Below are 24175 nucleotides of genomic sequence, written 5' to 3'. Positions count from 1 at the left end.
TCCAGGGCGTGTGAGTCTAGATGACCTGTGGTGGCTGGAGAAGAGACCATTCTACCCTTTATCTGATTGGAGATAGAAGGAAGTGAAGAGGGGCGAGGATTCAACTAAATGGAGGGAGAGGGCAAGTCAAGGTCAGATGATCGTTGTGGGAGCCGAGGAGGTATAGACTCCTATGTAGACAACTGAATTGGCTGAGGGCCTGGGCTGTGGGAAGAGGGAAGGTTTCTCTCAGTTGTGAGGGAAACGTGTGTGCCTGTGCATATGTGTGCCTGTGCATGACTTTATGTTTAGCAGGCAGGTGGATCAGTAGTGAGAAACTGTGCACTGTTGTGTATCTAAGGGAATGTGATGGTATAAGGAATTCTGAGTGTGTGTGTGTGTGTGTGTGTGTGTGTGTGGTTGATTGTGTGAGGTGGTGACTTTCCACACCTGGCAGGCTCTCTGTGTGTGCCTGGTAGAGATAATCATGAGACTGGGCATGGGTGGCTTTTGAGCATGTGGGGCTATGGCTTTTAGGGTGACAGTTGCCAGGCAGGATGGTCACACACACTCAGACACACACGACTGCCACCTGACTTAGGGGACCAAGGTGGCTGGTGAGCACATGCTGTGTGCTGGGCCCTGGCCTGGGCATGCCGGGTCCACAGAGGTGAATCATACCAGGCCACTGCCTTTGGGAGACAGGAGCAGGAAGGGGACAGACACTTCAAGAGAGTAGCTTGAAGTTAGCTGCTGATAAGGATCATCTGTGACATGACTGTGCACAAGACACAGAGTGGGGAGTAGCTTACCCTGTCAACTTCTATGGCGGGGTGGGTAGACATGAGTCAGAATTGGCTTCCCAGAAGGGCTCACCTTCTCAGAGTGCTGCAAGATGCAGAGGAGCTCACCCAGACCAATGAAGTCTGGGGCGAAGGGGAGAGGGAACAAGGAAGAAGAAACGAAGAGTACGAACAAAGGCACTGTGCTCACATAGCGTAGGAAGTGCAAGTAGCCTGCTGTTGCCCAGCTGTTGTCTAGGAGCTTAAAGGTGCAGGGGTTGGCGGGGGGCAGCTGGACAGATTCAAGGGGATTCTGAAACTAAAAAGTGGGACACTGGCCTGGAAGGTAGGGGATTTTGGTTCTCATTCTTTGCGACCCTGGGCATGCCACTTTGACTTTCTGAGCCTGAGTTTGGATCTGTGGGATTGCATGGTTCATAGAGTCCATCTCTGTTCTGTTGGCTCTTCTACCCTTGGCCAGTCTAACCCATGACTCACAGTTCTCAAAGTCAGGTGCTTCTTCCATCTAACCTCAGTCTTTCCTGCTTCCTCCCAGGTGGCTTCTTCTCACACTCCACAAATATTTACCCAGCATCTGGCCCTGTGCGTATCATTGTGGGAAGGTGTAGGGAGCTGGAGAATGCAGACTAGACCTGGGAGGGGCAGTTCAGAGCAGAGAGAGGGTGGTTAAGAACACCTTAATTTGTTGATTTGGCTCCTGGCTCCACCACTGCTGAGCTTTGAGACTTTGGGCAAGTTACTTCATCTCTCTGTACTTCGGTTTCCTCATCTGTTATCTCCTTCAGGGAGAACAACCCAGACCTTGCAAAGTTGCTAGGCCTAACAAAAAGTAGATACTTGGTAAATGACAACAATTATTTTTAGGGCTGCAAAGAAGCAGATCTGGGATTCAAACCTGGGTCTGTGTGCTCCCAAGCCTGTGTTTGCCCACTCTCTCCCCAGTCAGTCCCTTTGATGGCCTCCTCCCCTACCAGCCCCTGTGCCAAGCCAGGTTGGCCCAGGTTTGGATTCTCCATGGCAGTGGGATTGAGCAGTAGAAACAGCTTGCAGAAGAGCCATCAGAGGAGACAGAGGTGATTGGGGTCCCTCTGCCCATCTGCCCCACCCACCCCTTTGTCTAGCGTCCTTGCCTGTCTTTCTCCAAGGCCCGAAGAAAGCCCCTGCCCTCATCTAGGTGCGCTGACTTCCTCATCTTGTTTTCTTGTCTCTCACTTCAGGTACCCTCACTGCCCCCCACCCCGCCTTTCCAGCCTAAGTTGTCATGGGAATAGTCCTCAGCATCCCTAGCTTCCTCTTGCCCTCATGTTATAGTATCCATAGCAACAGCCCCCATTCATTTCCATGGCAACTGCATCCTGATCCCATCCCCTGCTGGCTGCCTAGCTCCGGGCAGTGCCAATAAAGAGAAGGAGGGAGAGAGACCTCCCATTAGGAACAGCATCTGGGGAGAGTCAGTGCCCCACACCATGGGAAGGCCACCCCAAATCCCTACAGAATGTCCTACCCTGCTTCTCCCTATCTTAGTGCCTTGGCTCACAAAGTCACTCACTTCTACCAGCTCCTCCTAGGCAAGGCCCTGGTCAACAGCTTCCTCCTCCAGGAAGCCTTTATAAAAGGCAGCAAGGGAACTAATACAGGCTCTGGGCTTTGGATTCCTGTTCTGCCACTTGCTAGCTCTGAGACCTTTGGCTGTTACTTTCCCCCTCAGAACCTTTTTCCTCACCTGCAAAGTAGGAATACTAATTCTTCCTTCACGTTTGTCATGCAGATTAAATAATGTGTGGAAAATGCCTGACACAGGGAAGGTGCACTGTGAGTGTGAGTTTATTTTTATTCTGCTCAGCCACCCCCAAGCAGAAGGAATCTCTCTCCTGAGCTCCCCCAGCACTTCCTCTGTTCCCCAGCCTTAAGGACTTTCAGCTTTGTACTGTGGTTATTTGTATAACGTAGTTTATTTCCCCTGATGCAGAGGATGCTCTCCAGTTTCCCCCACAGAATAGCCCAGAAGACAGTGCACACGTGGTGTGTGTGTGTGTGTGTGTGTGTGTGTGTGTGTGTGTGTGTGTTCTTATATTCTTTGCCCCTGACTGGGAGGAGTCCAGAGGTGGGGGAGCGGGGTCCCCCAGGCCCTTTCAGAAGTCCAGGAAGCCAAAGAGGGAATTGCATTTCCTCTAGCCCTACACAGAAGAGAAACAGGTGCAGAGAGGTAAAGGGACGTGCCTGGGCTCATACAGCTGGTAAATGGCAGTCAAGACCTGAACCTAGGCCTGCCCAGCTTTTACCGTACGGTGTGTGTGTGCGCGCGCGCGCACACACACACACACACACACACACACACACATGAGGAAGAGAAGAGAGATTTTCCATGTGATCAGCATGCCCTTTGGTGTTTTGGGGGACCCTGAGTAAAGGGATTCCACATCCTCAGGTGCTATTTCTTCAACAGTACGTATGATGTCAGGGGCAACACCCTCAAGCACTGTCCTTTTTGCCAGGCCCTCTTGGGGGAGGCTGTGCTGACAGTCTGACCTCCCTGCCCCTATTCCCTTTGCACCAGAGTTGGGGGCCATCTCTGAAGGGAGGAATTGCCAAAGAGTGAAGACCTGGGGGCGACATGGAGCCAGAAGTGGGGAGAGGCAATGAGATGTCATGAAAAGACAGCCTGGGCCCTGTGTTTGCATCCTGACTTTCTCACCTAATAACTGTGTGACCTTGAGCAAGTTTCTATGACCTCTCTGAGCCTCAGTGTCCTCATCTATAACATGGAGCTAATGGTGTCTGCCTCGAAACATTTTGAGGATTCAATGAACTCATTAATGCTCTTGCCCTAGGGATAGAGGTGACCATAAGGCCCTATGGCAGCAGAGGAAGGACCTGAAAGCCAACATGTGTGGAGTGGGCAGGTGGGCATGGAAGAGCACACCTGAGCTAAATGTTGAAGGGTGAGCAGGGCATAGCCAGGTTGAAGTAATGGGGCAGAGGAATATGAAGCAGGGGTCAGGTCAGCAGAACCATCCATGGCTCTGGTGAGGAAGTTAGACATTATCCTATGGATGATGATTCCTATGAAACCTAAGTTAGATCACGTCCCTCCTCAGCTCATCTCAATCAGAGTGAAAAAGTCAAAGTCTTTATCATGGGCTTAATGCCATTCATGATTTGGCCCCCATTACCTCTCTCATCTTACCTCTCTATCACTCTCCCCTCATCCACTTTGCTCCAGCTACACTGGCTTCCTTACTGTTTCTCAAACATGGCAGGTGCCATTCAACTCTATATCTTTTCACTAGCTCTACCTTCTGTCTGGACTGCTTTTCCCTCAGGTGACCACAGAGCTCACTCCCTCACTTCCATCGGGGCTCAGCTTATATGCCACTTCTTCAAGAAGACCTTCCCTGACCACAATATCGGAAACAGCACTTTTTATCCCTCTGTTGTATTTTCCTTCCTAGCACTTCTCCCTACCTGAAAGGACAGTATGTATTTAAAAAAATTTTTTTTAAGTTTATATATTTTTGAGAGAGAGACAGAGACAGCATGAACAGGGGAGGGGCAGAGAGAGAGAGAGAGAGAGAGAGAGAGAGAGAGAGAGAGAGAATCCCAAACAGGCTCCACACTGCCAGCACAGAGCCTGATGGGGGGCTTGAACTCACAAAACTGTGAGGTCAAGACCTGAGCCGAGACTGAGAGTCAGATGCTTAACCAACTGAGCCACCCAGGCTCCCCAACAGCATGTATTTATAGTCTGCTTCTCTCACTAGAATGTCACCTCCCCAGGGAACACATCTTATGTATTTTGTCCACTATTTTATTTCTGGCACCTAGCATTGTGCCTGGTGCATAGAAAATGCTCAATTGTTCGTTGAATGAATTATGAGGAGCTGTGGAAGGGTTTTAGTGGGAGCACAAAATGGTCAAAGCTGTACTTTGGAGAGCTCTCTCTGGCCGCAGGATGGAGAATGGATTGGAAGAAGACACTGGAGAGGGAGGTCAAGGCTCAGGTGGGAGGATCTATTAGCATAGCCACCATGGCCCATTCATTGACTCCTTCACTCCAGAAGATTTTAGCTACTCTGTTCCCGGCCTTGTGCTCTGTGCTGGCTAGGAGATTACCAAAGTCTCTTCCTGTGCTGGGAACACAAATAGTTGTCATGCTTTGCCAAAGCTAACCTGCACCATAAAAAGAAGGACAGACATGTGCTGTGTGTGGGAGCTCTGCACAGGACCAGCAATAATTTCTGGCTGGAGGTGGGCTTCAGGAGGACTTCTTAGTGGTGGCATATGACCTGAATCTTGATAGAAGTAGGGTGTGGGGGGATTTCTCAGATTGCAGATGGCAGAAATGATAGGGGCTGTATTCCAGGCAGAAGGTACTGTATGAGCAGTTTTGGAGGTGGAAAGCAGAGGAGTATTTGGGAGAAACAGGATCTGGGCCAGGCTGGAGGGAAGGGTAGATGGGATGGGGGCTGGCAGCTAAGCTTGCAGTATAGCTTAATATTGAAGAGTGTGAGCTCTGGAGACCGACCGCCTGGATTTGAATCCTGGGTCTATCATTAATAGCTGTGTGACCATTGATAAGTTACTTAACCTCTCTGAGCCCCAGTTTCTTTATGTATAAAATGAAGATAAATCACAATACCTATCTCATAGGGTTCTTTTAGACAGTAAACAGATTATTAAATGTGAAGTGGTAAGCACAGTGCCTGACATGCTAAGCACTCTATAAGCATTAGCTATGGTATCTTTGAGAATCCTCAAATGCCAGAATAAGGAACTTGGGCTATCTCTTGTGGACAGTGGGAGCTATGGATGGTTCATGAACCGAGGAGACAATTGAGGAAACCTGGGTTTGAGCTGTGTGCTGAGAGGGAGAGTTTTGAGAGGTTGCTGGGCAGTATCCTGCAGTCCTGAGTGAGGTGGAGAGGAGCACCTTAGATGCCTGGGTTGGTGGGGGGAGCGCTGGGCCAGGTCTGACCCCCAAAGTGGACTTCACAAGGCCCTGAGGCCCAGGAAGAGAGAGTGTTTGGGGTGGAGGGCAGTTCCCCAGTCTGTTTCTGCCTTGCTCCTGGCAGTGTTATAGACTGACGTTGGAAGGATGGAGGTTGAATGGTGGGTGGGAGGCTCCACTAGGGGTGGAAAGGAGCTCTCCCCCTGCAGCCCAGGACCCAGCCTGGTGGGTGGGTACAGCCTCCCCACTGCACCCCTGAGTGCTCTCCTGCAAGGCTGGAAGGTCTGTTGCAGCTCAAGCTCCCATATTGGTAGGGAGTCCCCTTACATCCACCCCAGCTTGCCCTGCCCTGTGCCCTGGCCTCTGCCAAGTAGGGGTTGGGGAGTGGCCCCTTAACCCTTTCCAACCAAGGGCCCCTTCAACCATGTGCCGGCCCAAACCAGACCATTCCCTGGGCCCCAGCCACACCCATTCCCCCCACAACCCCCATGCTTCACCCACCTGTCCTTCCCCTCCCGACCTCCCTCCCCCATTTTCCCCACCTCTGTTGTTCCTCACCTTGCCCGCTAGGCTCAGGGCACCTGGGCTCTGCCGCCACCTGGGTTCCCTGGCAGCCTGGTTGCCATGGCACCATGGGAGCAGGTCTGGCAGAACAACAGCTCTGAGTAACCAGGGCAGGCAAGGCCCAGTGCCCAGCTCCTGCCAGTCTTCAACCTCGAGACTCTTGCCCTCCCCTCCCCCAGCTGAGCAGAGGAGGCCATGAGGAGAAAAAAGAAGTTGCCCCGCAGGGCAGCTCTTTACCTGTGAGGATGCTGAATGGGAGGTGCCTCCCACTGTCTGGGAGCCTGAGCCCTTGCAGCCAGGGAACCCTGGGAACTGGCCAGACCAGTGTCCAGGCAGCTGAGGGCAGGGGCGGGGCTATAGGGGGTCGGGCTAGGCAGGGGAGGGGTGAGTGTGGAGGTGCAGGATGCAGGAGTGGATCCCAGGCCTGGGGTCGGGCTGATCTGGGTGGTGCTGGGGGATCAGGCTGGGAAGGAAACCACAGCATGCAGTGCTGGGGACAGAGCCATGAGGGGCTAGAGCTGAGAGGGATGGGACTGTGAGGGAACTGGTCCATCAAGGGAAGGAAGGTTTGGGGATGGAATTGTTAGGGGCCAGCACTATTAGAAAAAGGTACTTGAGTGGACAAGACTGGGAGGGAACCAGTCTGGGGATAAGGCTGTGGAGGGGACATGACTACGAAGGGACCAGGTGTGAGGGGTGAGTAGGACTGGGGACAAGCCTGTGAGAAGACCCAACCTTGAGGTAAAGGAGTCTAAGAGGCCGGAGCTGTGAGTGGTGGGGCTGAAGGGCAATGAGGGTAGGGCTATGAAGGCAAGGGGGCCTGAAGGGAAAAGAGGGGAACTCCCTTCCTGCCCTTAAATACTGGGGTTCCTGTGTCTGTGAGGGAGCTGGGGAGGATGAGGTTGTGGGCAGGGATCTGGTCTACCCACTCTCAGTCTTGCTGAGCAGGCCCATCTCCTGGTCCCACATCCTGGCTCATCTTATCTCATCCCCACAGTGTGGAGGGTGATGCCCCAGGCAGTGACCTGAGCACAGCGGTTGATAGTCCTGGGAGCCAACCCCCCTACCGGCTGAGCCAGATGCCCCCCACCAGCAGCCACATGGGGGGCCCCCCAACTGGGGTGGGCCTTCCCTGGGCTCAACGAGCTCGCCTCCAGCCAGCCAGTGTCGCCCTGAGGAAGCAGGAGGAGGAGGAGATAAAGCGCTCCAAGGCCCTATCGGACAGCTACGAACTCTCCACGGACCTGCAGGACAAGAAGGTGCAGAGGAGACAGTTCTGGCTGGGAATGGGAGTGGGAACGGGGTGGGGGTGTGTGGGTGTGCGAGAACCAAGGGAGGGATTGGGATGTGGCACTTGAGGGCGGTATCCAGGGAGGGATAGGGAAACTAGAATGGGAAACTAGCTCTGGGGTCCTTCATCCTCCTGGGGATGCACTCATTCACCACCCATCCACTGAGTTTCCAGTTCACTCAGCAAACACTGACACAAAGATGAATGAGATCGGAACCCAGTCCTCCAAAATCTAATAGGAGAAGCACACACATAAATGGGCACTTTCAGAAGAGTGTGCTATAGTATATCACATATATCACACAGGATTTGTGTATCTAAAAAAAAAAAAAAAAGAAAGAAAAAGAAAAAAAAAATGTCAGGGAGCACAAAATCCTATGTATATAAAAAAAATCTGGAAGGACATATACCAAAGCATTCATTGTGGTTATGCCTAGGTATTGGGACTTCAGATGAACCTATCTTCCTTCCTCCCTTCCTTCCTCCCCCCTCCCTCCCTCCCTCCCTTCCTTCCTTCCTTCTTTCTTTCCTTCCCTCTCTCTACACTCCCCTTCCCTTCCTCTCTCCCTCTCTTCTTTCTCTCTCTTCCTCTTTCCTTTCCTTCCCCTTGCTCTCAATTTATTTCTTACTTTTCTTTCCATTTTTGGCATCTCTGTTTTTTTTTAACTTTTCTGGCATAATGAACATCTATTTCTTGTAAATAAAAAAGAAAACCACAATCCAGTCCCATGTGACAAGTGTTATCTGAGATTAAAGTGAGGACACAACACTGAGAGCACAGCCTGGCCTGTCTAGGCAGCTATGCGCAGTTGGCTGTGGTGTGGGTTGAGGCCCAGGGAGGTGAATGAGGCTGCAGTGAGTTTCTGACCTCATCCCCCTCAACCCTCCCCTGCTAGGTGGAAATGCTGGAGAGGAAGTATGGGGGCTCCTTCCTGAGCCGCAGGGCCGCCAGGACCATCCAGACAGCCTTTCGCCAGTACCGCATGAACAAGAACTTTGAGCGGCTCCGCAGCTCGGCTTCAGAAAGCCGCATGTCCCGCCGCATCATCCTTTCCAATATGCGGATGCAGTTCTCCTTTGAGGAGTATGAGAAGGCACAGAACCCCGCGTACTTCGAGGGCAAGCCTGCCTCGCTGGACGAGGGTGCCATGGCTGGTGCCCGGAGCCACCGGCTTGACCGAGGGCTCCCATATGGGGGCTCCTGTGGAGGGGGCATCGATGGTGGGGGAAGCTCTGTCACCACATCTGGAGAGTTTTCCAATGACATCACAGAGCTCGAGGACTCCTTCTCCAAACAGGTCAGCATCCCTGAAAAGGGCCTCTCCTCCCTATATTGCCTATATTCCAAACTGAAAGAAGTTGCCTGGCAAGCATGTGAGTACGGACTGTGAGATGGATGAGAAAGGCATCCATCTAGTTAGAACAAGTTAAACATCTAGGCTTTTGGAACACATAAGAAAATTTAAGTTCTTACTCTTTGGAACTTGATGCACAAGCAAATTAAGGCCTAACAGGTGATGAGCTCCTACTCCGTGCCAGGTGCTGTGTGTGCATCATAACGACCTGCACAATGGGGGTTGTTATCCCAATTGTGATAACAGAGGAGGAGACTGGGGCTCCAAGTCCCTGAGAGGCGAAGTGACTTTTCCAAACTGGATTGGAACTCAGCTCTGTCTGGTTCTAAAGTCCATGCCCTTTCCCTTATACTGCACTACTACCACTATCGACCAGGCTCTGTGGTGGGCACTGTGACAGAGACAGATGAGCCAGCCAGGGTCCTTGTTCTCGAGGATCTCCAAGGCCAGTAGGAAATGGCAGACATGCACATGACTGTCTCCTGAAATAGAGTGTGCTCCGAGCCATGAGAAAGGATCACATATAGTACCATGGGAATGCAGAGGAGGGAAAAGAGACTTTCTTCTGGGAGGACAAGAGAAAGCCTCTTTGAGAAAATAGCACTGGAGCTGGGCCTTACCAGACAAATAAGACTTCGCAAGTTAGAGATTGTTGGGAGGGTAGGGTGTTGCTTGCACAGGCATTACATTGGCAAAAGCATGAGATGGTGGGAATATAATAGGCAGTGATGGTGGTAGCAGATCATTCTCAGCTTGAGGTCTGTCAGCATTAGCTGTTCAAGTGCAAATCCCAGTTCTGCCATCTCTCAGCTGTGTGACCTCCGGAAAGTTGTTTAACCTCACTGAAACATGATCAATAAAATGGAGATAGAGCCTTCCTTTTAAAGCTGTTTTGAAGAGTCACTTCAGCTAGGTAATATACATGAAAGCAGCTGCTCAGTACATGTTAGTTTCCTTCCTAAAACCAAGGAGGTATTTGTCAGAAAGGGTTGAATGAATGAATGAATGAATGAAGCTTTATAAGAGAAGAAACCATTCTTCTCTAAGCTCTCTGATCTCACCCTGCCATCAGCCAGGACATGCTTCCCTGGAGCTAGTGAAGGGGTGTAGGTAGGGGGGAGGAAAGAAATTTTAAATGGAAGATCTAAATCACTCATCCATCCATACAACAAACATTTAATTGAATACCTCTTCTGTGTCAAATGTGTTGAGCTGAATCGGCTGAAGCTGACTGAGCTGGCTGAAAAGACAGAAACCTGGACCCATCCCTCAAGGGGAGAATGGGGGATAAGGGATCACAGTCTGGTGCAGAGACTGAGGAACCAGGCCTGGGCTCAGCTGTTAATGCTATCTAAATATGATGGAGAAGTGTGGTAGTTACATGTATCAGTTACATTGCTGCATAACACATGACCCCCAAATTTAGTAGCTTCAAACTGAACATAAAGACTGCGCTTAAACAAGAAATATTTATTATCTCACACGGTTTCTGAGGGCCAGGAATCTGGGAGTGGCTTGGCTGGTGGTTCTGGCTCAGGGTCTTTCATGAGGCTTCAATCAAGCCATAGGTTGAGACCAGTCTGTGAAGACTTGCTGGGGGATGATGGGTCTGCTTCCAAGCTCACTCACTTGACTGTTGGCAGGAAGATTCAGCTCCTCATCATGTGGGCATCTCCCTAGGACTGCTCATGGTGTGGCTTCCCCCAGAGCAAGGGGTCTGAGAGAGAGAGATTGAGAGAGAGAACAGTGAACAAGAGTGCTCAAGAAGGAAGCTGCAGTCCTGTATAACCTGATGTAGGAAGTGACATCCCATCACTTCTGCCATATACTGTTGGCTCCACAGACCAAGCCTGGGATCATGTATACCAAGAGGCAGGGATCATTAGAGGCCAGTTTGGAGGCTGGATACCACAGGGAAGCAGAGTTACCAGCCATGGTTTAGATTGTCAAATAATAAATATTATGGGTTGAACCAGACAGAACCAGATGGAGGGCTCTGGGAGCCCAGAGGAAGCTGGGATATTGGTTTACCCTGGGGGATGGCAGAGGCAGGAATGTGGATTGAATCAGAGAGTAGGTGGCATTTGGCATGGGTACATAGGGACATGAAGGAGGGATTGAGATATTGAGAAGGGGACTTGTGGCCAATAGCCAGCCCCTGTGAGCTCACAATGGTTCCCTGGGAGTTATTTTATACACTGCAGAGAACCTGTGGGGGTGGGGGAGGGGATTCCCTCTTCTTGGCTGACCCACTAGGAAGATTCCCCCTTTTGCCTCCCCTCCCTCCCTCCCCTACTCCCTCCCTTCCACCATCCTACCCTCCTTCCCTTCCCTCTTCCCCTTTACTCCCACACAGGTAAAGTCTCTGGCTGAGTCCATTGATGAGGCCCTGAACTGCCACCCATCAGGGCCCATGTCTGAGGAGCCAGGGTCAGCCCAACTGGAGAAGCGAGAGTCAAAGGAACAGCAAGAGGACAGCTCAGCCACGTCCTTCAGTGACCTTCCCCTCTACTTGGATGACCCAGTTCCCCCACCATCCCCTGAGCGACTGCCCAGCACAGAGCCCCCACCCCAGGGCCGGCCTGAGTTCTGGGCGCCAGCCCCTCTCCCACCAGTTCCTCCACCAGTGCCACCTGGGACCCGGGAAGATGGTGCCCGTGAGGAAGGCACTCGCAGGGGTCCTGGGTGCTTGGAGTGCCGGGATTTCCGGCTGCGGGCCGCCCACCTTCCCCTGCTTACCATTGAGCCTCCTAGTGACAGCTCCGTGGACCTGAGTGACCGCTCAGATCGCGGGTCTGTCCACCGCCAGCTGGTGTATGAGGCTGATGGCTGCAGCCCCCATGGGACCCTGAAGCACAAGGGGCCACCAGGCAGGGCCCCGATCCCACACCGCCACTACCCAGCCCCAGAGGGCCCAGCCCCAGCCCCGCCAGGGCCCCTGCCACCAGCCCCCAACAGTGGCACTGGGCCCAGTGGTGTGGCTGGGGGTCGGAGGTTGGGGAAGTGCGAGGCAGCAGGCGAGAACTCTGATGGTGGAGATAATGAGAGCCTGGAGAGCTCCAGCAATTCCAATGAGACCATCAACTGCAGCTCTGGCTCCTCTTCGAGGGACAGCCTGAGAGAGCCTCCAGCCACAGGCCTGTGCAAGCAGACTTACCAGCGGGAGACGAGGCACAGCTGGGACTCACCAGCCTTTAACAACGACGTGGTGCAGAGGCGGCACTACCGAATCGGCCTCAACCTCTTCAACAAGTACGTGCTCCCTGATCCTGCCTCCTCGCCCCTTCCTACCCTCCTAGAGGCACTTGGACCGCTGGGGCTGAACTCCAAGCAGAGATCCTGCTTCAGCCATCCTCTCGTTTTGTGGGTGGTGTTTCTCCCCAGCCTTTCAGGGAAGAGGATTGGCAACAGGGTGGCAGAATGGAAAGCCCTCCCCACCACACACAGACACACCTGTCAGAAGCAATTCTAACCCTAATACTGCCTTTGACTGGCTGTGTGATCTTGGGCAAGATGTTTCCTCCTCTGGGCCCGGTTTGCTGTCTATAGGATGGATTCTGAACCTTGGGTCCCCCATGTCCCCTTTTTGGTGGGGAGGTGATATGATGTATAAAGAGCCCTGCTCTAAGTAACAGGAGCCCTCAACCCCTAACCTGACTCCGGCCAGCCTCTCTGTATAGCCCTGGGCAAGGTGTGTTCCTTCCTTGGGCTTCAGTGCTTCCATCTATTGATTAGCAGGGTGTGTGGGGCACCTGGGTGGCTCAGTTTATTAAGCATCCAACTCTTGATCTCGGTTCATGTCATGATCTCGTGGTTTGTGAGTTTGAGCCCTGCATCGGGCTCTGAGCTGACAGCACAGAGCCTGCTTGGGATTCTTTCTCTCCCTCTCTCTCTGCCCCTTCCCTGCTCGTTTTTTCCCTCCCTCCCCTTCCTCCTCTCCCTCTCTCTTTCTCTCTCTCTCTCTCTCAAAATAAATAAAACAAACTTTTAAAAAGTTTTGATTAGCAGGGTGTGCATACTCAGGCCTGGGGGGGGGCAGGGTGGAGTACTGGAGTAGTCAGTGACCATGACTGAGCCCTTTCTAGGTGCCTGATCTTATGCCAGGTGCTTAGGAGTGGGGTGGAAGCCTGACATTTGCTCAGAAGAGAATTAGAAACCAAATGCCTTGTGTCTTCATAGCCTAGTAGACACTGCCACCTATATTTACTTCTCACAATAGCTCAGGAAGGTGGGAAGTAGTGTCCCTGTTTTATAGAGAAGGAGCTGAGGCTTAGAGACATAAAAGGAGTTGCCTTGAGTCACACAACTGGTAAGTGACAGATGTGAGACTCCTGTGGCACCAAAGTCTCTTCCAAATTCCAGCCTCATGGGGTCCTAAGGCTCTGGGGTTTTGAATACAGGATAGCTCAGACCCAGATTTGGCCTAGTGGAAAGTAGAGAGTATCTTGTCTATTGGCACATTCACAGAGGCTGGGTACTACCTTGTCTGGGTGGGATTTGAGAGGCAGACAGAGAAACCTCTTCACTTTCCTGTTCTGAGGGTCTGTGACTCAGAGAGAAGGGCTTAGCCTGGGGGCTCAGGCCTTCTCCCAGGACTCCTCAGTGGCTACTGGGAATATTAAAGCTCCTGGCATAGAGCAGCCTCTCATTAGATCTTAGTTTCCATTGTAGTGTGGCTCCAGTTAACTGACTGGCTCCAGTGAAAGGGTTTAGGATGCCTTGGAATTTAGAAACTCTGTGAGAGTGACTTCCTCCCCTTGGGCCTCAGTTTTCTTATCTGTACCATGAAGGGATTGGACATAAGTTATATATTCACCTTCCTTGGTTCTCTGAGGCTATGGTTGGGCCCCAAATTAGTTCATGAAGTGGGACCGAGGGCCGAGTTCTAGGAGGACAGTCATCTCATCTACCTCCCCTCTTTCTGCAGGAAGCCAGAGAAGGGTATCCAGTATCTGATCGAGCGGGGCTTCCTGTCAGACACACCGGTGGGAGTGGCTCACTTTATCCTGGAACGGAAAGGCCTGAGCCGGCAGATGATAGGGGAATTCCTAGGGAACCGGCAGAAGCAGTTCAACAGAGATGTGTTGGAGTGAGGACCCCAGGATGGGGCAGATCGGGCCAGGGATTCCTGGAAAAGGAGGGCAGGAGGGAGGAAGTGGGCAGCCTGTCCTTTTTGTTCAGATAAACTTTACAAAACAGGATGAAGAGACCTTCCTGCTCCCATACCCCTCTACTTCAAAAACGTCTGATCTCTCTTGGCCCTGTTTCCAAAAGTCCTCTGGGTGGTCCTGCTTGTCCTATGGCCTGCTTTGGGCCCCAGTTTGCCTATCTCTGAAATGAGCGGGTCAGTGGAAAGGACCCTTAGAACCATGTGTCTGGCCTTGATTTTCTGGGATGGATTCAATTTCAAACATTCCATCCTCGTAAGTACTTGGTAGGGCTATGGGTCCAGATTTTGGAAGTCTGTCAGTGGGGGTGTTTGTCCGTTTGAGCAGGTCAGGGTAGGTCAGAGGTTTTCTGCAGAGGATTTGAGAGTGGCATACCTGCTTCTTTCCTCCTCAGCTGTGTGGTGGATGAGATGGACTTCTCCTCCATGGATTTGGATGATGCACTCCGGAAGTTCCAATCCCATATCCGGGTCCAAGGCGAGGCCCAGAAAGTGGAGCGACTTATCGAAGCCTTCAGGTGTGCCTTTTTCCCATTCCTGAAGCTGCCCTTCCCCCCTTTGGGGGGCAGTGTAGTATGTGTCTACAAGTAACTTCTCTGAGCCTCATACTTTCCTCACCAGAAACTGGAAATCATAAATCCTATCATGCAAGGCAGTTGTGAGGATCAGAGGTAGTGTGCCTAAAGTGTCTAGCTCAGCATCTGGGACATGGGCATCCAATAGGTGACGACAGCATTAGCAACAGCTAATGTTTGTCAAGCACTGGTTTACCAGGTATCAGGTGCTGAGCTGGGCACTATGTGATTATTTCACCAAATACTCACAACAACCCTACGAGGTGGGTGCTTCCATTATTATTCCCATTTTGCAGATAAGAAATCAGAAATTTAGAGAGGTTAAGTAATTTGCTCAGTGTCATACAGTAAGAGGTTCAAACCAGGATTTGAACTCAAATGTGTTTGCCTCCATGACCTAATGCCTTTGACTCTTATCCTCTACTGTTAATGCTTTGGGAATCAGGCAGACCTGGACATAACCCGGCTCCACCACTTAGGGGTATCAAGCAGGGAAACAGAAGAGTTGCTGACAACTTGTTTCCCATAATGGGAGAAGGATTTGTCCTATAGTCAGAAAGATCTGGATTTTCATCTTGTCTTCACCATTTACCGACCTTTTACCTTGGGCACGTTACATCTCTACTTTGGGCCTCATTACTTCCTCTGTAAAATGGGGCTGCTAATAGCTACCTTACAGGATCGTGATAGGATTACATGAGACAATGTATGGAGGTCTGTAGGCAGAGCTCCGTAAAAGGTAGTGGTTGTGATTTTATATGCTAGTCTTGGGGAAGCTGAAGAAAGAGGACATACCCAAAAGCCTTGGGAATATTTCTTGGGGGAGAGGATTGGTGGCACCAGACTGGGGGTGGGAGGATGGTGGGTAGGTGAAGATTACTAGTGTCTGACCCTGGCCCTGATCCTGCCCTGCAGCCAGCGGTATTGTGTCTGTAACCCAGCCCTTGTGCGCCAGTTCCGGAACCCAGACACCATCTTCATCCTTGCTTTTGCTATCATCCTCCTCAATACCGACATGTACAGTCCCAGCGTCAAGGCTGAACGCAAGATGAAACTAGATGACTTCATCAAGAACCTGAGAGGTGACCCCAGACATCGCTAGCAGCTTGTCCTGTCCTTCACCTCGGAAGGGAGAGTGGGCAGGGTGGAGGTGGGCTGGGGAAGGAGCGGGGAGATCACACCTGTTCTGTGGAAAATTACCTCTGATGCTCTCTCACTTTCTGCCAAAGCTGGGTATTGCAAGGGCATTCACTTATTAATTCACTCAAATAGTTGTTTGTCCATCTACTCATTCCTGCACCAGATACTCACTGAGAAGGTTCTGGGGTTACAGCAGTGAACATGAGAGATAAAAGCCCTGGCTCTTACAGAGCTTACACTAATCCACTCAGTCATTTTATGTATCCATTCACTTATCACTCCTCCCTCTTTCCCTCTCCTTTTTATTTATGCCCATAAAGACTCATTTAAGTATTCTACATACCCTTTCCTCCATCCATACATTCCTTTATCCACTTGAACACCCAGCCAGCCAGCCAGCCAGTTGACACTGAGTGCCTCACGTGTGCCAGGCCCTGTGATGTGTGCTAAGGAAACCATAGTCCCTTGCCCCGAGAGAGCTCCTGGTTTGTGGGACAGACTGACATATAGTACCAGATACCCAACACAAGAGAAAAAGCAAACCATGATGTCAGGCCAAAAGCGCAGTCAGACCTCAGAGGAGGGAGAGCCCACCTCCAACACACTTCCTGGAGGAAGCAGTATTTTCATTTTAAGGTGGGCTTTGAAGGCATGGCTAATATGACAGAATAGCAATAGAGGAGGCTTACCTAGTAGTAAGAATAATGAAGGCACAGGGGCACCTGAGTGGCTCAGTCAGTTAAGCATCTGACTTTAGTTCAGGTCATGATCTCCCAGCTCATGGGTTTGAGCCCCACATCGGGCTCTCCCCTCTCAGGGCAGAGCCTGCTTCCAATCCTCTGTCTCCCTCTCTCTCTGAACCCCCCCTCAAAAATAAACAAACATCAAAAAACATTAAAAAAAGAATAACAAAGGCAGGAAAAGTTGTTTGAAGAACAATCAAGATGGGGTGGATGATCCAGTTGGGAAGGTCAGTTGGAATCAATATGCAAGGACCTTGAATGCCAGGTAGAAGGTGTCACCTTGCCCTTTTTTCTTGGTTTATTGTATTGATGTCAAACCCTGGCTCTCACCAAAGAGCAGCCTCCTAAAAATGGCACATATGCTAGGATTATTTAAACAGAAACGAAAGAGGGAAATAGACATGAGGAAAAACAAACAGATGAGACAAATTGGCTGACCGGCAGGGTTTGCACAGTAGATGGGCTTAAGCTCTCTGGCAGCTGAGGTAAAAAGGCGGTGTGATGAAGCATGTTCCTTTAGCACCTGTCCAGGGAGGAGGCGTGGCATTTCCAAAGGAGAAAACATTTTCTCTAGCAGAAGGTTTGGAGGGAAGAGTGAGTGGGTTTCACTCAGCAGACAGGAGTGAAGAAGGATGGTAGACTTGGGAGGAGGGAGTTAGATCAGAGGCCATCTGGATCTGTCTTCTGGAATCCTGCTGTTAGTCATTCGTTCATTCATTCATTTCATCAATCCTCCCTCCCACCCTCCCTCCTTCTCTCTCCTGCTCTTTATTATCCTGCCCTTTCCACGTAACCTCGCTACAGGAACTTTCACATGCTTTTTGTAAACACCAAGTTTTTAATAGCTGTAAATTATTTTATTAAATGGATGCACTCAGCTTTACTTAACTGTCCCTCTATTGTGAGAACTTAGGTTGTTTCAAGGTTTTTCCTGTAAGTAGCACTTGTACGCACATCTATGCACATACTTCTGAGTAATGCCTTAGGGCAGATTCCTAGAAGAAGAATCATGGAATATTTAGGCTTTTGCCAAACTACCTTCCAAAAACAGTTTTGTTAATATACATGCCCACTTTCCTGCACTCTTACTAACATTTAATGTTAGTTTTGCTAGTTAGAAAGGGGAAAAGTATCTGATTATTTTAATCACAGTGTGCTCTGAGTGGCTTAGAAAAAATCCCTGCCATGGGAGAGAAAGCAACTGGCTATCCAGTTGCTTGGTGAAGGACACCTTTTCCAGTCCAGTCCTGACCAAGGGACCGAGGGTGCCCACTCCCTCCAGTCTCGGCCATTGTTTGCACTCATGCCTGGGTGTGGGGCATTTGGAGGAACCCCTGCCACCCACTCCTCACATTTGTGCAATATGCCCCTGTGTTACTCCCTTACCCAGGGGTTGACAACGGTGAAGACATCCCCCGAGACCTCTTGGTGGGCATCTACCAGCGAATCCAGGGGCGTGAACTGCGGACCAATGATGACCATGTGTCCCAGGTGCAGGCTGTGGAGCGCATGATTGTTGGCAAGAAACCGGTAAGTGCCTGGAGAGGCTGCAGAGGGACGGGGTTTGGGTCTGCTTTTGCCACTGAATGGCAGGTAAGTCAGTACCCCTGACTCTGAGCCCCAGACTCCCCTCTCCAGCTGAATGGAGTAGGCGATAATGCATTCCTCAGCGGGGCGTGGTACAGAGTGAGATGCTCTTATGGGGATGCATCTAGCACATTGCAAGGCACGTGTTGGGTGCTGTATAAATATTGGCATCCTTCTCACCCCCGGTTTTGCCTCTCCATCCCAGGTGAGGAGCCAAGCTAATAGTAAACTGATAACCAAAACCAAGAACACACTGTCGTCTTTTAGTCAACAAGCACTTACAGATGCCTTTCCATAGAGCTGGGCATTTGACTGGGGAGTAGGGACACAGATATGAATCAGACATAGTTTCTGTCCTTAGAGGTATTCACAGGCTGGGAGTGGGGGTGTCAGTGCATCTGCCTTATAGTTAGTCTGAGGGAGCATAAAGGATGGAGAGGTCACTTCTGGTCCGGGGAAATCAGAAACACCTTCTTGGAAGAGAAAAGACTAGAACTGGGATTTGGAAGAAGAATGGAATATAAAGCTGGACAAGAAAGGCATTCTAAACAAAGAGAGCTCCAAGGACAAAGGCAAGCCTAGGCCTTTTGTTGCTTAGACTCCTTGTGTCAGAGTAAACTTCCTCTTGAGATTGGATGATAAGGTGCCAGAGGCCTGAAGCTGGTGTGGCTAGCCTTGATGACATCTATTTCTTCATGCCTATCTAGGTCTTGTCTCTTCCTCACCGTCGACTGGTTTGCTGCTGTCAACTCTACGAGGTGCCAGATCCAAACCGCCCCCAGAGGCTAGGGTTGCATCAGCGGGAAGTCTTCCTCTTCAATGATCTCCTCGTGGTAGGAGCACTGTAGGGGAGGAAATGGAGCGGCGGGGGGGGGGGGGGGGGGGGGGGAGGGGGGGTGGTGAACTTGCACCCTGGGTCTATGTGAACCATGTTAACCGCTGGTGGGTGGAGGTGTGGTGGATGACGTGCTTTACCATGTGATGTGTGCAGTCTTGGATAGGGCATAGGCCATCTCTGCCCCTCTTTTACCTTTTGGATCCATTTGGAGGGAGTGACAGCTGCACAGGGGGAGAAAATGTGAGGACCAGAGGAGTTGACAGGCTTACAGTCTGGGAAGTGGTAGGAAATGTCCCTGTTCACCTTAATAGCCCAGAGTGTGGGCTGAAAGGAGGGGAAACCTGTGACCCTGGGGTCCCTCTGAAACCTTCAGGTGGTCAGGATGCTTGAAGTGATTCAAGCTTAAAACCAAGCTCATCACCCTTGTAGACGTGCATCTTTTAGAGCTGGGACTCTTAAGGACTCTGCTGGTACAAGAGAATTTCAGGGTCTCTTGTCCAATCTCTAACCTGAAACCAACTTCCTGCATGGCTCCCTGCTTGCATGACTGTGGAGACAGAAGGGTGCCTTCCTCTAAGGCAGCCAGTTTCCTGGTTAGACAGCTCTGATTGACAGAATCTGTTTCCCAATGGGGTTCCTCCAATCATCTTCCCTGGGCCCTTGGGATCACAGAGAATGAGTGTTCTCCTGCTCTGAGACAGCTCTTCAGTGATTTGAGGACAGTGAGCTATCTTCCCCCCTTATTCCCGTGATCTTCAGTTCTTTAGAACAGGGTCTCTCGATCTCAGCACTATTGACATTTGGGGAGGGATAACTCTTTGTTGTGGGAGCTAACCTGTGCATTGGAGTGTATTTAGCATCATCCCTAGTGTCTACCTGCTAGATGCCAGTAGCGCTCCTTCAACCAAAACTGTTTCCAGTCATTGCTAGATGTCCCCTGGGGTTCCAAGTCACACCTAGTTGAGAATTGCTGCTTTATTTTTTTCTAATGTTTATTCATTTTTTTGAGGGGGGGAAGGGGCAGAGAGAGAGGGAGACACAGAATCTGAAGCAGGCTCCAGGCTCTGAGCTGTCAGCACAGAGCCCGACGTGGGGCTTGAACTCATGAGCTATGAGATCATGACCTGAGCTGAAGTCGGACACTTAACCGACTGAGCCACCCAGGCGCCCCGAGAATTGCTGCTTTAGATGAAACCTCTCCAATGCCTTCACTAAGCCTTAATTTCCTCCTCTGTGAAGTGGGGCTAATCCCTATCTCATAAGGTTGTCATGAGGATGGAGTTAAGAAATCAGAAGTAGAATAGCCTAACCTAGAGGAGTGCCAGGCCCACATGGGTGCTGTGTAAATGTTTCAGCACCTGTCATGCACTGACACCTGTGCGTGTCCAGCCCCATGCTGGGCACTGGGTTCACAGAGATGAGTGAAAGTCAGTCCTCATTCTCGGGAGCTCACAGTCCAAAGGACTAAGAAAATGCTCTGCATAACCATGCACTATAACCCATCCTGAAATCAAGTAATTTGCTTTTAAACACCACTTTGTAGACTGTCTGACGTGTTCACAACCTCCGGTTGTCGAATCCAGAGTGCCCAAGTACTTGATAAAGACCTTGGGCTATTGAGAGGAAGACTCATTAACTCTAGACGTTGGCTCATTGGCATTTGCCACAGGTTGTGGGGTTCTACCGAGGTGGGCAAGAAACACGACAATCAGACCCTTCGTGGCGCTTCTGGTCCAGCAGGGGGCGATCACACCCGCAGAGCGCTCACCTAAAGCCTGGTGGTGAAAGGCACTGAAGCAGCAATCTGGAAGCTCAGAAAAGGGGGCAGGGTGGGGGAGTCTGTGTGAGGTATTAGATAGAACAGGCTTTCTGGGGAGCATTCGGTTACTTCCTATAAAAATCGCAAATGTCCGTTGCGCATCGTCATTACATCAGGAACTTGCGTTTTCTCCCATCTCTCCTGTTCTGCTCCTCAAGCTTCAGTTCTCCCCAACTTGTGGGTATGTGTGTTTGTGTGTATATGTCTTTCAGTGGCGGTGGGAGGGGAGGGTGGCTATGAGAAATAGGTGTCATGTGGAAATTCCCTACCCCAAACCCTGCCTCTTGTCTTTTTCCCACCCCCTTCCAAAGGTCACCAAAATTTTCCAGAAGAAGAAGATCTTGGTGACGTACAGCTTCCGTCAGTCCTTTCCTCTGGTGGAAATGCACATGCAGCTCTTCCAGAATTCATGTGAGTCCCTACTTGGATCCCAGCATCCCCAAAGTCTATGCCATGGCCCCTGTGTTCATCCTTCATCCATACCAACCTCCAGTTTTTGGAGTCCTTTACAACTGGACTAAGGTCTCCAAAGCACCTACTTGGTCCCGGGATGCAGGGTAGGCTAGGGTGGAGTATGATTTGGGTCTGTGCCCTGGGGGTCTGGCAGAGAACCGTGGTGTGTACGTTTTCTGGTGGGCCAAAGAGATGGTGATCACGCTGTGCTTTGAAGGACTGAGCCAGAGGAGCTCTGTCAGGTGGCAACAGAAGCAATGTGATTAGAGGCAGAGGTGTGAAGGCAGGGGTTGGAGAGAGTCAGAGTGCAGTTTGCCTTTCTATCTGGAGTAGAGGGAGTAACAGGGCCATGACTGCCAAGATTTTGGGGACCTTGGGGGGCAAAAGGGAAGCCACTAAGGATGCTGAGCAGAGAAGAGGCTGGATTAGAGTTGAAGAGTAGAAAAACTCATTCATGTATGAGCCACCTTGCTTCAGTGCTGACGGGTGCCCGACCTCCCCTTTCCCCCACCAGACTACCAGTTTGGGATCAAGTTGCTGTCTGCAGTACCTGGCGGGGAGCGCAAAGTCCTCATCATCTTCAATGCCCCCAGCCTCCAGGACCGGCTGCGCTTCACATCCGACTTGCGCGAGTCCATTGCCGAGGTGCAGGAGATGGAGAAATACCGCGTGGAGTGTGAGTACCCAGCTGTACCTCTTGTCCCTTTTCCTGATATGATCCCCCCCAGACACCAAGAATCCTGTCCTCTGAGAATCTCAGAGTTGAGGGTTAGCTTGTCCAACCTTCCTACCCCCATTCTAGGAACTTTTCAGCTTCTGCTTGAATACCTTCAGGGACAAGAGGCTCGTTACCTCTGAACTTCAGATAATTATTCCAAGCCCTGATTAGGAGCCAGCTCTTCCTTCTATTGAAAGGCAGCAGGGAGAAGCATCAGGGTATTGGAGGTAGGACTCTAGTTTCAGATCCCAGGTATGCTACTTATTATATAGGTAAGCTGGGGTGAGTTGCCTGACTCCCTGATCCCCCAGTTTTTTCATACATGACATTAGGATGATGAAATATCCTTACAGAGTTGTGGAGATTTAATGAGGCAAGGTAGAAGAGATGTCCTACATGTTAGTAGGACCCTGGCACTGAACATCCTAGTTGTCCAAAAAAGGTGATCCCTCTTCCCAGCCCCCCTCCCCTTTCCTGTCCTTTTCCCACACTCCATTTCCTGAGCTGAGTCCCCATCACCCATCCTTCTGGCCCCCAGAGGCCACGCCAAGTCGTTTTAAGCATATATAATGGGAAAAGAGTGATTACGTCTAATTTTACTCAATGCCCTCCAAGTTTTCTCTTCTCCAGGCTAAGCAGTCACAGTTAAGTAACATGATGTTGAGGAGAAAGAGATAGGCAGACACAGAGAGAGAAACTGAGGCAGCTGACAGCTGCTCGGTGAGCCCTTCATGGTTCCAGGGTCTGCTCCACTCAGCAAAGCAAGGTCCGCACATATCAGTTCACCAGATCCTTGAGACCCAGGGGACATTCAGAGAGGGGTGAGCATACCAAGATGAGGGGAAGGCAACAGGCAAAAGTCTCCATGACCTCCTCAGGGAGGTGAAGGGGGGCATTGTAAGGAGGCTAGAGAGCACAGGCTTTGGACTCTGGCAGACCTGCTTCCAGAATATCAGCTCCCCACCGCCCCCCCCCCCCATTTCCAGCTGTATGACCCTGGGCCAGCTTTATGACTTTTTGGATTCTCAGTTTCTTCCTCTGAAAAATGTGGATGATGATCCTTCCCTCTGAACTGTTGTGAGATTAAGCGAGATCAAGTACACATAGCTCCCAGCAGACTGCTGGCATATAATAGAAGATTCCATTCCTGTTGGTTTCCTGCTCCTGTCCTTCCTGGAGCCCTCTGCTCTGGAGCAAGATAGCTGAGAACTGAGCTGACTTTGGAAGGATTGCCCTTTGCCATAGACTAGAAGGGCTTTCCTGCCCCTGCTGTGACCAGCCAGCCATTGTGAAGCTCTGTTTTGAAGGGCAGGGGTGGTTTGGGAGACCAGACTGAGAGTGGGCAGGGGAGGGGGGAGCAAGAAGGGTGAGAGGAAGGGGAGAGGAGCAGGAGGAGCAGGCAGAGAGGTACAGAGGGAAAACCCAGCCAGAGGAGATGGTGTGAAACAGGGTGGGCGCCGTGGGGGGGCTTCAGAGATGGAACTGAGGTTTTGGGGGAATGTGCCGTCTGTCCAGGGGGCAAAGCAGAAGGCCTGGGGACAGAACAGGCAAGAATGGGGAAGGTTGCTGGAGGGCTGGGATTAGCCAAGTGGCCTTTCACTCCTGTTCCTGACCTTCTCTCCCCATCTGCCCCACAACCACCCAGCGGAGCTAGAGAAGCAGAAAGGTATGATGCGGCCAAATGCCTCACAGCCCGGAGGGGCCAAGGACTCAGTGAATGGCACGCTGGCCCGCAGCAGCCTGGAGGACACGTATGGGGCAGGCGATGGGCTCAAACGGGGCGCACTCAGCAGTTCTCTGCGAGACCTCTCCGATGCAGGCAAGTCTTTGGGGCCCCTCCCCTGGCTGGGGAGATGTGGGACCGGGTGTCCTCTCTGCCTCCTATCACTGACCGCCAGCCTCTCCTGCACCCACCACACCTGCACACACCCGGCCTTTATCCAGAGCCCTGGGCACTGTGCCGCAGGGGGCCTGGGAGCCAGGTCAGATCAGGTGGAGCCCAGAGTTTGGGCCAGGGAGTGTGAAGTGGGGCCACAGTCAGCCCCTCTCTCTCTCTCTCACTGCTCCACCTCTCCTCTCTTTCCTCTTCTATCTCTCCAGCACCACCTCTCCTCCTTCGCCATCTTTTCCTCCTCTCACTCCTCCTCCTCCACCTCTCCTCCTCCCCACCTTCCCCTCTTCAACGGGGGAAAGGG

The 24175-nt window shown here is 51.3% G+C and overlaps 1 protein-coding gene across 1 annotated transcript in view; it reads left to right on the top strand.

The window, feature by feature from the left end:
* IQSEC2 (IQ motif and Sec7 domain ArfGEF 2) overlaps positions 1 to 24175 on the top strand; it is a 42800-nt gene that overhangs the window by 15594 nt on the left and 3031 nt on the right. Inside the window, exons 3-13 of the mRNA XM_047093655.1 lie at positions 7292 to 7553; positions 8482 to 8883; positions 11297 to 12192; positions 13868 to 14029; positions 14503 to 14625; positions 15598 to 15764; positions 17956 to 18095; positions 18860 to 18985; positions 21121 to 21220; positions 21777 to 21938; positions 23626 to 23799. Of these exons, the coding sequence (XP_046949611.1) occupies positions 7292 to 7553; positions 8482 to 8883; positions 11297 to 12192; positions 13868 to 14029; positions 14503 to 14625; positions 15598 to 15764; positions 17956 to 18095; positions 18860 to 18985; positions 21121 to 21220; positions 21777 to 21938; positions 23626 to 23799 (2714 nt within the window). The remainder of the gene's footprint in view (positions 1 to 7291; positions 7554 to 8481; positions 8884 to 11296; positions 12193 to 13867; positions 14030 to 14502; positions 14626 to 15597; positions 15765 to 17955; positions 18096 to 18859; positions 18986 to 21120; positions 21221 to 21776; positions 21939 to 23625; positions 23800 to 24175) is intronic.

Source organism: Lynx rufus, unplaced genomic scaffold, assembly GCF_022079265.1.
Source record: "Lynx rufus isolate CCGP_SWC_20201006 ecotype Redwood Valley unplaced genomic scaffold, mLynRuf1.p SCAF_35, whole genome shotgun sequence".
In the NCBI taxonomy this organism is placed as follows: domain Eukaryota; kingdom Metazoa; phylum Chordata; class Mammalia; order Carnivora; family Felidae; genus Lynx; species Lynx rufus.
Note: the sequence above shows the minus strand (reverse complement) of the source record. Positions and strands in the feature narration are given on the sequence as shown.